This window comes from Pristiophorus japonicus, chromosome 1 (genome assembly GCF_044704955.1).
Source record: "Pristiophorus japonicus isolate sPriJap1 chromosome 1, sPriJap1.hap1, whole genome shotgun sequence".
In the NCBI taxonomy this organism is placed as follows: Eukaryota; Metazoa; Chordata; class Chondrichthyes; family Pristiophoridae; genus Pristiophorus; species Pristiophorus japonicus.
This window is the reverse complement of record NC_091977.1, coordinates 61,362,611-61,376,209: the sequence shown is the minus strand read 5'-3', so window position 1 is coordinate 61,376,209 and position 13,599 is coordinate 61,362,611. Positions and strand designations below refer to the sequence as shown.

General features: G+C 46.2%; 1 protein-coding gene across 1 annotated transcript in view; it reads left to right on the top strand.

The window, feature by feature from the left end:
* Positions 1-13,599, top strand: part of rest (RE1-silencing transcription factor) — a 71,589-nt gene that overhangs the window by 18,664 nt on the left and 39,326 nt on the right. Inside the window, exon 2 of the mRNA XM_070880172.1 lies at positions 363-1,231. Within this exon, the coding sequence (XP_070736273.1) occupies positions 373-1,231 (859 nt within the window). The 5' untranslated portion in view covers positions 363-372. The remainder of the gene's footprint in view (positions 1-362; positions 1,232-13,599) is intronic.

Below are 13,599 nucleotides of genomic sequence, written 5' to 3'. Positions count from 1 at the left end.
CTTAAAAGAACATATTTTTGCTGGAATTTAGATACAATGGTGAATAAGTTTCTCAAGTAGAATTTAATCTTGAGATTATCTTTTACTGTGAGCCCCACTACCTACCAAGTTGTCACATACTGTTAATATTTTATTTGCATTTAATAAGCGTGTGCAGACCTCTTTGTAGCAGTTAGCTATTTGCCACTTACTATATAAATATAACTGTATAACCTCAAGTTGCTTAACCCTTGTGCAGGCTGTCTTGGTGCCAAAATGCAACTACATTGATTCTGCAAAATAATGAAATTCTCTTGTTGTAAGATTTTAATTTAAAGATTGCATCAAAAGCCAGTTTACTCATTTTGTGCTTTTACACACAGAAAATCAAAGATGGCTGCACAAGTACTCGAGCAATCCAGTGGAACCAGTATGTTTTCCCGCTCCAGTGGGATTTCTTCAAATGAAGAAATTTGTGGCCTTAATTACCTCTCCAAGAATGACTTGACAGCAGCACCACAGCTGGTTATGTTGGCAAATGTTGCATTAACTGGTGACATAAGCTGTTACGATTACCATGGAGAGGATAGACTGATGGCGGAATTGAAAACAGTAGGTGACAATTTATCAGACAACGAGGAGGAATTGAGAACTGATGTGAACGACTCATTGCAATCAGAAAGTCTAAGCGCAGAAAATCCAACTGTGCCAAGTATTGCAACGCAGGACAGTTCTGAGAGTTCTTCACAAGACACTTGTGACTCGAGCACGGATTCAGCAGAAGTGGTGAATCAGGAGAACTTGGGTGACAAAGGGAAAAAATCCAAACCATTTCGCTGTCGACCCTGTCAGTATGAAGCCGAATCCGAGGTGGAGTTTGTGCATCACATCAAAGTGCATAGTGCCAAAAAGTTCATCGTTGAAGAAAATGCAGAAAAGCAAACCAAATCTAAAGTACCAGATCCTCTTCCTGAAGACGCTGATATTTCTAAAGGCCCCATTCGCTGCGATAGGTGTGGATATAACACAAACCGATATGATCATTATTTGGCACATCTAAAACACCACGACAAAGTTGGCGAGAACGAGAAAGTTTATAAATGTACCATCTGCACGTACACCACTGTCAGTGAATATCACTGGAAAAAGCATTTGCGGAACCACTTTCCCCGGAAGGTTTATACTTGTTCACAGTGCTCTTACTTCTCCGACAGAAAGAACAATTATGTGCAGCACATGCGAACGCACACAGGTATGACCTTGTATGTTAGAAAGAAAGTTTTGTCACTTTTCATGAAAGCAATGAGTTACGGTTCAAGTGTGGTCAGAGTTATATAGGCAGTGCATCTGCCAATTTGCACACAGCAAAGTAAAAAAAAAACCAACCCCTAGATGTCCGAATGCACTTTACAGCCAATTAAGTACTTTTAAAGTGTAGTCACTGTTGTAATGTAGGAAACATGGCAGCTAATTTGCACACAGCAAGCTCCCACAAACAGTACTGTGATAATGACTAGATAATTTCTTTTAGTGATGTTGTTTGAGGAATAAATATTGGCCAGGACACACGGGCATAACTTCCCAGCAAATGAGATAAATGATCAGTTTTTGGCGATGGACGCTAGGAGAACTCCCTATTCTTCTTCAGTTAGTACCAGGGAATCGTTTATATTCACCTCAACAGGTAGCTGGGATCTTGGTTTAATGTCTCATCCAAAAGACACCATCACCGACACTGCAGCAATTCCGTAGTACTGCACTGAAGTGCCTGTCTAGATTATGTGCTTGAACCCAAGACCTTCTGACTTGAGCAAGTATGCCACTGAGTGAGCCAAACTGGTGCAGTTGATTTAAACGCCATCAACCGCTCCCTGGCAAAAATAAGGTAGTCAAGTGAGTAGAGGAGCATACAGAACAATGTATTTGGAATGCATTGCTGTATCTTTGTTGCAGGACTGCATTTGTTTCAAATCCTTTAAATGCTAGTGTACATTAACACTGCAGAATAAACTCAATGTAGAGGTTTGTTTGGGATCTTTATCAGGAATTTTCAGAATTGGCAGGTGAGAAAGGATTGCTCTTTAAAAGTAAGAAATAACTACTTGCATTTATTTAGAACCTTTCACAACCTCAGGATATCCCCACACAAACTGCTTTACAGCCAATGGAGTACTTTTGAGTTGTAGCTACTGTTGTAGGCCACGCAATTTGTGCAGTCATGTCCTACAAACAGCAATGAGAAAATGACCAGATAATCTGATAAGTGATATTGATCGAGGGATAAATTTTAGCCAAGACACTGGGGAGTGCTCCTCCTCTTCTTCGAAATAGTATCACGGGATTTCTTTACGTCCACAGAAGAGGGCTCACGGTGCCTCGTTTAAACATACTGTAGTTGTCTTTCATGTGGCTTTTTAAAGTTATGCTTTGGTGGCATTTAGTTGCTCAAAACCTTGAATTGTTATGCAAATACATTCCAATACACTCTATTGTACTGTCTTAAAGATAACAAGTACATCTTGAACTTGGATTGATCTTTATACAGATTACTTAAATGAGTTGTGTTTAACTTGGTGCTCAGTGATCACAGATTTGCTGAACTAAATTGCAGTGTAATGCAATTATATTTTTGCACGTTGGAAATCTCAATTTTCACGAGAGTACAAGCAAGCAGTACAGTGGGTCTCTCTGTACTAAAGAAGTAATGCACAAAACTGGATAGTGTGTGCTGCAAACTTCTGATCCTTCAGGACTGGTCCTGCCAATGATTGTGCTTTCTGTAAGTAATGTAGGCGACAGTGGATTTATTATTTTGTTTAAAAACTATTATGACTCATGACTAACATTCTATGAAAACAAAAATTGGCTCAGAAAAAGTTAAACCACTCACCGTTGGTATAGTTTTCCCATTTTTGATTGAAGTTTATGGGGTAGAGGTTCCACTTTGGGCGCAATCGTCGGTCCAGGTGCAAATTGCGCCCCAAATCGTGCCCGTTTTGAGAAGTGTTTTTTTTTCCAGTTTCCGATTACCGAATGCAAAATCTGCCATGAACCTGCGCAATGGGGCAGCTTTTTAAAGCTTAATTCTTTTTTTTAATTGTTTTAAAAATATTCCTTGATATATTTAAGAGTGTTTACTTGGTGCAGTTGATTAATACAGTTAAAAATGGGTTTATCACAAAAAATAAGTTTTTAATCCATGTCAATCCACTACCTGTGAGTAACCTAGTTTTAAATGACTGAAAATTACTTAAAAAAAGATATATAGAACCATTTGCTAGTTATATTGGGGTACAGTAATCAGTTTTAGTAAATTAACAAAAAATTATATTCAAAAGCTTTTAAAATGTTCCTATTAATGTCCTTTCACCCAAAAGAACCAGCTTACTTTTTAGAGCCTTCTCGAAGGCCTGCAAACGAGCACAATCAGTAGAAACTCCCAATGGAGTTCAGCCATGAACTCATTGAATGGTGGTGCAGGCTCGAAGTGCCGAATGGCCTACTCCTGCAGCTATTTTCTATGTTTCTATGGTGATTAACTCATCCTGGGGGCATGGCCAGATTTGTGGGTGGGGCCGGCTTCTAGTGCAATGTTTTTTGATTTAGCGCACAAGATCGTGGAAAGTCGATTCGAGTTGAACGTAATTTGCGCTTAAAATTCTGCGATCTTTTGTGCGGGTTATACCGATTTCGGGCAAATTGCGTTAACAAAGCAAGTGCAACTGAGCTACCCCTTTAAAGCTTGTGGAAGGAGGAGAGGTCAGAGAGGTAAGAGTGACCACAGCCATTTCTGGAGGAAGGGAGGCCAGGACGTTGCCGGAGGAAGGGAGGCCAGGACATCGCCTCTCTGACCTCTCCTCCTTCCACAAAATAGACCTCTGATCTTCCCAATGCCTGCCCCCCAGCCAGGCTTCGGATCTCTTACCATCTGACCGAAGGGTGTTGCTCAGCGCCGAGCTTGCGGCCCACATCTCGCCGTAGACAACTAGGCTCATACAGCAGTGCCTGGTCTCCAGTCGTCTTGGACCCCCTTGCCACCGGACCAAGACCGTGCTCAGCTAAGTCCATGTGGTAGCCGGTGTGCAACGGCCACCCCACGTTAAAAGAATTCAGGCACAGGCATCTTCCACCCTTCAATATGAAGTTCAGGACCTGGAACATCAGCACCCTCGTGGACAACAGCGACAGGCCGGAACGCCGCACCGCCATAGTTGCCCAGGAACCTAGACACTTCGATGTGTACATCACCCGCCCTAAGCAAAACCTGGCGGGCAGCTGAAGGCCAGCTCAAGGAACAGGTGGAGGTTACACCTTCTTCTGGAAAGGTAAACCAGAGGAAGAATGCCGCTTCCACGGAGTCGGTTTCGCCATCAAGAGCTAGCTGTTCGACCGCCTCAGAGACTCCCCCCGCAGAATTAGCGAATGTCTCCTGACTCTCCGACTCACCCTATCCCGAAATCAATGCGCAACAGTCATCAGTGCGTACACCCCAACACTCAGATGAGATCAAAGAGGGTTTTTACTCCAGCCTCTCAAAATCCCTGTCCCGCGACCCTATGGACGACAAACTGATCTTCCTCGGCGACTTCAATGCCAGGGTCAGCAAGCACACAGACCTCTGGGGAGGCATGATCAGCAGAGAGGGGGTAGGGAAAACCAACTCCAGCGGTACCCTACTCCTGACAAAATGCCTAGAACACGACTTTGTCGTCAGTAACACCTTGTTCCGTCATGGTAACACCCTCGCTCCAAACACTGGCACCTGCTCGACCATGTCATCGTTCGAGCCAGGGATCGCAAGGGTGTGCGCATCACCCGCGCCACGACAGGAGCTGACAACTGCTGGACGGACCACCACCTAATCCGTTCCTCATCATCATCATAGGCAGTTCCTCGGAATCGAGGAAGACTTGCTTCCACTCCTGAAGTGAGTTCTTTGGTGGCTGAACAGTCCAATACGACAGCCACAGACTCTGTCACAGGTGAGACAGATAGTCGTTGAGGGAAGGGGTGGGTTGGACTGGTTTGCCGCACGCTCTTTCCGCTGCCTGCACTTGATTTCTGCATGCTCGCGGCGTTGAGACTCGAGGTGCTCAGCGCCCTCTCGGATGCACTTCCTCCACTTAGGGCGGTCTTGGGCCAGGGACTCCCAGGTGTCAGTGGGGATGTCACACTTTATCAGGGAGGCTTTGAGGGTGTCCTTGTAGCGTTTCCGCTGCTCATCCGTGCCATCATCATCAATATAGCCCCAAAGCGTCGACGGCAGCAGAAGCAGTGCCGCAAAAAAAATCAATGCCAAGGCACTCAAAGACCCAATTAAGAGAGCCCTATACAGCCAGCGCCTCACTGCTAACCTGACGACCCTTGATGACCCCAAAACACGGTATGCCCACAACGCTTGGTCTGCCTTCCGGGCTACCGTAACCAGTGCCTGCGAAGAGATGTTCGATCACTCAACCAGGAAACACCAGGACTGGTTTGATGAGAATGACCAGGAGATCCAAGAGCTAATAAATCGCAAGCGCAGAGCATTTCTGAACTTAAAACAACTCTGGAGCAGCAAAGCAGCGCTTAAGACCGAGATCCAACAAAAAACCCGTGACCTAAAGAATAGATGGTGGGTGGAGAAATCACAGGAGATTCAGCAGCTGGTCGACAGCCATGATGTGTGAGGATTCTTCACCGCAGTCAAGGCCACCTACGGCCAAAGCACCAAGGCCCCACTCCACTGCTGGCCAAGAACAAGGACTACTCATCAAGGACACCGAGGCAGACAGGGCCCGCTGGAAGGAGCACTTCGAAGATCTCCTTAACCGAGACTCTGCCTTTGCCTTTGATTTGAGTGTTCGCGACTCCATCCCGCAGCATGCTTACCGGCCACCATCTCAGTGAGACCCCAACATTGCACGAGGTAGAAAAGACCATCCACCAGCTCAAGAACAAGGCAACGGGAGCAGATGGAATCCCCGCTGAGGCACTAAAGTATGGCAGAGAGGCACTATTGGCACGAATGCATGACCTCATCTCTCTCATCTGGAAGGAGGAGAGCATGCCGGGAGAGGTGCCATCTTTAAAAAAGGGAACAAGTCCGACTGCGGCAACTACAGAGGAATCTCCGTGTTATCAGCCACTGGGAAAGTCATCGCTAGAATCCTCCTGAACCGCCTTCTCCCAGTGGCTGAGGAGCTCCTCCCGGAGCCACAGTGTGGATTTCGTCCACTACGGGGTACAACGGCATGATCTTTACACCGTGACAGCTGCAAGAAAAATGCAGGGAGAGGCACCAACCCTTGTACATGGCCGCCTTTGACTTTACATAGGCCTTTGACACTGTCAACCACAAGGGACTATGGAGCATCCTCCATCGTTTCGGCTGCCCCCAAAAGTTTGTCGCCATCCGCCACCTGCTCCATGATAACATGCAAGTCGTGATTCTGGCCAACGGATCCATCACAGTCCCAATCCACGTCCGGACCGGGGTCAAGCAGGCCAACCCTCTTCTCGATCTTCCTCGCTGCAATGCTCCACCTCACACTCAACAAGCTTCCCACTGGAATGGAACTAAACTACAGAACCAGTAGGAACCTGTTCAACCTTCATCATCTCCAAACCAGATCCAAGACCGTCCCGATCTCTGTCGTCGAGCTACAGTGTGCGGACGACGCTTGCATCTGCGCACATTCAGAGGCTGAACTCCAAGCTTTTTGGTCTACAGGCTGATACCCACTCTCCTATATGGCTCAGAGACTTGGACCATATACAGTCGACACCTCAAATTGCTGGAGAAATACCACCAATGATGTCTCTGCGAGATCCTGCAAATCCCCTGGGAGGACAGACGCACCAACGTTAATGCCCTCGATCAGGCCAATATCCCCAGCATCAAAGCACTGACCACACTCGACCAGCCCCATTGGGCGGGCCACATTGTTCGCATGCCTCACACAAGACTCCCAAAGCAAGCGCTCTACTCGGAACTCAAACTTAGGACAGGTGAGAGGGATTTAAGGAGGTGGTTGGTAGTCGACAATAGGAGCCTGGGGTTATCTTTGTACCAGGTACTCTCAAATGAGACTTCAAATGTGGGGACTGTATCAGAGGAATGACCAGGATGGGAGACAGTGAAGGGTTTTCTGGGGACAAGACATTACAAATGGGAGTGTGGGAATGGTTGAGCAAATCAACAGCTGCAGAGGCATCGTGCCGAACAGAAACATAGAAAATTGCAGCACCAATTCAATGTGAAAATATAGATATGACTTTGGTACAAAAAAAACTTAAGGTAACACTATTCCATATTTTAAGCGTCCGTTATGCAATCAGATGATAGACATAATACTAAGCATAATCATCATCATAGGTCGTCCCTCGAAATCGAGGAAGACTTGCTTCCACTCTAAAAGTGAGTTCGCAGGTGACCGAACAGTCCAATACGGGAATTACAGTCCCTGTCACAGGTGGGACAGACAGTCATTGAAGGAAAGGATGGGTGGGGAGTCTGGTTTGCCGCACGCTCCTTCTGCTGCCTGCGTTTGCTTTCTGCATGCTCTGCGCGACGAGACTCGAGGTGCTCAGCGCCCTCCCGGATGCACTTTCTCCACTTAGGGTGGTCTTTGGCCAGGGATTTCCAGGTGTCGGTGGGGATGTTATATTTTATCAAGGAGGCTTTGAGGGTGTCCTTGAAATGTTTCCTCTGCCCACCTGGCACTCGCTTGCCATGTAGGAGTTCCTTTGTCTATTTTTCACGGGGGCAGCCTGGAGATGAAGAGTTCTCACTTTCAGAAAAAAGAGTAAATTCCGGCCCAGATTTGAGGGAAATACAATAGCAGCAGCAAATTGCATTTCTGTACTGCTTTTAATGTAGATTAAATATTTTGTGGCGCTTCACACAAGGATAAGGGAAATGGAGCCAAATGAGCGGTTAAAAGGGATAGCCAAAAGCTTGGTCTAAGAGTTTGACTGTAAGGAAAGTCTTATGGCTGCCAATAATGAGGTAAAGGTGGGTTGGAATGCATAAGCGGCCAGAGTCCGAGGAATGGAGGGTTTGGGAGGGGGTTTTGTAGTGGTGAAGGAGATTGCAGAGATAGGAAGGGGCTTTGCGAGACTGGGAGTCCATGTAGATCGGAGCAGACATGGGTGTGATGGATGAACAGGACTTAGTGCAGAATAAGATGGGATCAGTAGAGTTTTGGATGAACTGAAGTTTATGGAGGGCAGAAGATGGGAGGCTGATAGAAGAGCATTTGAATTCATTTTTTCTGAAGGTGAAAATGTATGAATGAGGGTTTCAGCAGCAGTTGAGCTGAGGCAGGGGTGGCCTCAGGCCATGTCGGAGAGGTGGAAGTAGATGGTCTTAATGATGGAAAGAATTTGGGGTGGAATGCTCAGTTCAGGGTTGAATAGGAATCCGAGGTTGCAAACAATTTGGTTCAGCCTGAGAAATTGGACAAGTAGGGGTTGGAGGGTACAGAGTTTGTGATGGAGCCCGAAGATAATGGCTTCCATCTTCCAAATGTTTAGCTGGAGGAAATTACAGCTTAATACAAGAAAGTTCGTCGGATAAGCAGCCTAACAACACAGAAACAGTGCAGGGGTTGAGAGTTGATGGGGTAAGATGGGGAAGAAACTAGAGAGAGATGTGGGTTCATGGCTAGGGTATAGATAGGACTGGGGTGGGGGGTAAGCAAGGGGAATCAGCAGAAGCAGCTGATCTACAAGTCTTTTGTCTTGTAGATGAAGAAATCTATGAGGTCCTCAAACTTAGGACAGGTGAGAGGGATTTAAGGAGGCGGTTGGTAGTCGACAATAGGAGCCTGGGGTTATCTTTGTACCAGGTACTCTCAAATGAGACTTCAAATGCGGGGACTGTATCAGAGGAATGACCAGGATGGGAGACAGTGAAGGGTTTTCTGGGGACAAGACATTACAAATGGGAGTGTGGGAATTGTTGAGTAAATCAACAGCTGTAGAGGCATCGTGCCGAACAGAAACATAGAAACATAGAAACTAAGTGCAGGAGTAGGCCATTCGGCAGTAGAGTCCAAGTCTGGTTGTAAATGACCTGGGGGGGGCGGGGGGGAGAGCTTTGTTTCCAGGGGTGGATGCAGAAGGAAGTTGGGTTGAAGGAGGGTGTGGGGATGTGGGTGGTGAGGGATACAAGGAAGTGGTTCGAGATAGCCTTGTTGGTGATTGAGACCATGGGAGTGGAGAAGACATATGGGTAGGAGAATTATATGGAGGAAGAGGTTTAGAGAGAACAAGAGGGCTGTAAATTTAGAGGAGAGAGGGCAAGGAAATGGAGATTGAAATCACCTAAGATGAGGAGTAGTTCAGTGCAGAGGATGAGGGAAGAAATAGAGAAGTATATCTTGGAGAGAAACTCAGGATGGAGCTTATGAGGATGGGGTGATAGGCAAAGATTTGAAAGGAGAGGTAGAGTGAGCTGCTCAGAGAAGGGTAAGGTGTTACAGTGCTAGTAGATAAAGGCTTGGCATGTAAAAGATAAACTTCAGTGAATAACCGAAGTCAGAGCCTCTAATTTTTCTCCTCGCTTGTTTACCCTGCACACATTGAGATTATATGAAAGTATTTTCTCACTGGGTGATAAAAACCATGATCCAAAGTTTTTTTTTTAAAGCAATAAATGGAGTTAATCATGGATATGGGGTACTGTAGCATAGTGGTTATGTCACTGGACTTGTAACCCAGAGGCCTGAACTAATGATCCAGCGACACAAGTTCAAATCCTACCACGGCAGTTGGGGAATTAAAAATTCAGTTAATTAAATAAATCTGGAATAAAGAGCTAGTATCAGTAATGTGACCATAAAACTACCGGATTGTCATAAAAACACATCTGGTTCCCTAATGTCCTTCCTTTAGGGAAGGAAACCTGTCGTCCTTACCTGGCCTGGCCGATATGTGGCTCCAGACCCACAGCAATATGGTTGACTCTTAACTGCCCTCAGTGGTTCAAGAAGGTGGAGGAGATTTACAAGGATGTTGTTTGGACTGGAGAATTTAAGCTATGAGGAAAGATTGGATAGGCTGGGTTTGTTTTCTTTGGAACAGAGGAGGCTAAGGGGAGACTTTATTGAGGTGTATAAAATTATGTAGGGCCTAGATAGAGTGGATAGGAAGGACCTGTTTCCCTTAGCAGAGGCGTCAACAACCAAGGGGCATGGATTTAAAATAATTGCTGGAGGTTTAGAGGAGATTTGAGGGGACATTTTTTCACCCAGAGGGTGGAGGTGGTCTGGAACTCACTTAATGAAAGGGTGGTAGAGGCAGGAACCCTCACCACATTTGAAAAGTGCTTGGATGTGCACTTAAAGTGCCGTAACCTACAAGGCTATGGACCAAGAGCTGGAAAGTGGGAATAGGCTGGATAGCTCTTTGTCGGTCAGCATGGACACGATGGGCCGAAATGGCCTCCTTCCATGCTGTAAATTTCTATGATTCTATCTTTGGGAAAATCTAGTTGGTCTTTATAAAAATGTCTTTAACATCATAGAAAAGATCATCCACATATGTTTTATTGTAAACAAGAAGGCTTGGTAGCTTTATGGTTATGGTACTGGACTAGTAAGAGTTCAAATCCCACCATGGTAAGTTATGAAATTGGATTCAATAAATCTGTGCGAGCACCAGAAAAAATGACCATGAAAGCTGCTGATTGTCACAAAAACCCAACTGATTCCCTGATGTCCTTCAGGAAAGGGAAGCCGTTACCCCTACCAGGCCTGGCCTACAAGTGACCCCAGTTCCACAATATGTAGTTGACTCTTATTCATCTCGGAAGCTAAAGTTGGACCCAGGCATTCTTTCAGGACAACAGGCATTCCCAGCCCAGTTGACTCTGCAAAGTCCTCTTCACCAAAATCTGGGGACTAATGCTCAAGTTTGGATAGTTGTCCCACATACTAGTCGAGCAGCAGCCTCACAGAATCATATCTATCAGCCAACATCCCAGACTCCTTCACCACCATTCCAGGTGTTTCCTGTCCCAGCGACAGTGGGGGCACAGTGATATACAGTCGGGTGGGAGTGACTCCAGGAGGTACTCAACATTTACTCCAGACCCAATGAAATCAAGTCAAACAGTATTGAGGAAACCTTCTGATTACCACCTACTGCCACTCCCCCATAACAGATGAATCAGTATTCCATAGTAAGCACCACCTGGAGTGAGGTCTGAAGGAAACAAGAGCGTAACATTTATTCTGGGTGGGGGACTTAAATGTCCACCACAAAGTGGGGCTTGATGTTACTACTGGTAACAAGGCTGGCTGAGTCCTGAAGAATATAGCTGCCAAACTGCCTGCATCAGGTAGTAAGGGAACCAATATAAGGGAATTAGATATGTGATCTCATCCTCGCCATCCAAATGTCACCGATACGTCTTCCATGATAGCATTGGTAAGAGTAACCTCCACACAATCCTTGTGGCGGTAAAAGTCTGATCTTCACCGATCACAGATGCTTCATTGGGTTTTCTTGGGCGGTCCCTCGAAGCGAGGATGACTAGCTTCCACGGCAAAAAGTGATGAGTTCACAGGCGTTTCAATGAAGGACCTAATATTCCAGGTCCTGAACTACATGTTGAAGAATGGATTTTTTTAACATGTGGTGGCCGTTGCATACCAGCCACCACACGGGTTTGACAGAGCCAGGTCTTGGTCCAGTGGCAAGGATTAACCAAGACGACTGGAGACCAGCTCTGTTGCATGGACCTAGTGCGGACACATATCACAGTGTGGGTTGGCCCGTGCTGCCCTTGGGCCCTCGCCGCTCTTGGACCCCGAATTCACACCTCTCCTGGGTCCCGATCACGTTGCTCCACAATGTCTCGCTGCTCCTTCGTCCCGACCTCGCCGCTCCTGCTGTACATGCCCACGCTCCAATCACCAACCTGGGTTATGGTGACGTCCAATCCAGTCGGCCTCTTCACTGCCGTCGCCCTCCTGCACCAGCTTGCGCTGCTCCCTGCAGTGGGATGCTCCTTTTAAGGCCCCGACCTACCGCAGATGTTCCTCGCAGGTCGAGGCTGCACCGGATGCAACCCATCATTGGGTAATGTGATATGGAAGACTAAGAACAGATCTGGCAGCTGAAAACTGAGCATCTATGAGGCTCTGTGGGCCAGCTCCCACCATTTAATTAGCTGTTTTAAAACTCTGTCCTGCCTCCAGATCCCTAGGTATCTCTGGCTGCCAGATGATAAACTTTAACCTCTTATGGTTGCGGTCCCCCAGGATGTTGCAACTTCCATTTTGTGTGCAATTTATGAATACCAGATCAAGATGCGGAGTGTCTTTTGTGGATTCCTTGACTGGGTCTGGGTCAGTGCTCAGCATTCCAGTCTTAAGTCTGTGTTAAGAAGCACTACATCTACCAACTCTGACTCTAAACAATTTGAGGATTCCCAGTTTATATTTGGATGATTGAAGTTTTCCCTTAATTAACTTTCCTGTCCCCACATACTCTTTCTATCTCTTCATAACAGCAAATTGCCACCCTCGTTATGCTGGTCAATAGCATGCCCCTAGGATATTTTTTATCATTAGCGCTGTCTACCCAGATTTGATCATTTTATAGCTTTGCACTTCCCAGCGTATCAACTTTTAGATGTTAAGTATTGCTGACACAGGGCTAACTAACATGACCTCTTCATCCAGTGTATTTTCTAATCGCTCTGTAACCCTGAATGTTGTATTCCTTTCCATCGTGTGGATTTAGACATGTTTCTGATGTTTCCGACAGCATAACCGCCTCTAGTTCCATAATCTTCTTTCAAATATATACGTATTGCTACAGATTTGCCTCATCTCTCATTCCTCAGTGTCCTCCTAATCTTGGTATCTGGTGCATGTCTCTCTGGGTATCTGTATCAATCCCTGCCTGTTGATCTACTTCTACCCTACAAACTGTCTCTTTAGGGATCTTGTTTTCTTCTTGCTTTACTCCCACCTGTCTAGATTAAATGATTTCCTATTTCAGTGTTCCTTGCAGCTGCTTGTGCCCCTGCTTGGTTTAAGTGTAGACCCACACTCTTGCCCCAATCTTTTTTATTCAGGAACATTTCCTATTATTTATGAAGGTAGCATTGTTGGACTCACACCATGTGAGACACTCATTTATGTTCACAGTTTTTTTTGGATGAACTCCCCTGTACACTGGGGAACGTACTTTGCATCCTCTACCTTGAGCTTTTAGCCACTCCTCATAGATGTGGTTTTTCAGGCCCCTTTATTAATTCTCATCATCATCATCATAGGCAGTCCCTCAGGATTGAGGAAGACTTGCTTCCACTCTTAGCATGAGTTCTTAGGTGGCTGTACAGTCCAATAGAGAACCACAGTTTCTGACACAGGTGGGACAGATAGTCGTTGAGGGAAAGGGTGGGCAGGGAGCCTGGTTTGCCGCACGCTCCTTCCGCTACCTGCGCTTGATTTCTGCATGCTCTCGGCGACGATACTCGAGGTGCTCAGCGCCCTCCCGAATGCACTTCCTCCACTTAGGGCGGTCTATGACCAAGGACTCCCAGGTGTCAGTGGGGATGTCGCACTTTATCAGGGAGTCTTTGAGGGTATCCTTGTAACGTTTCCTCTGCCCGCCTTT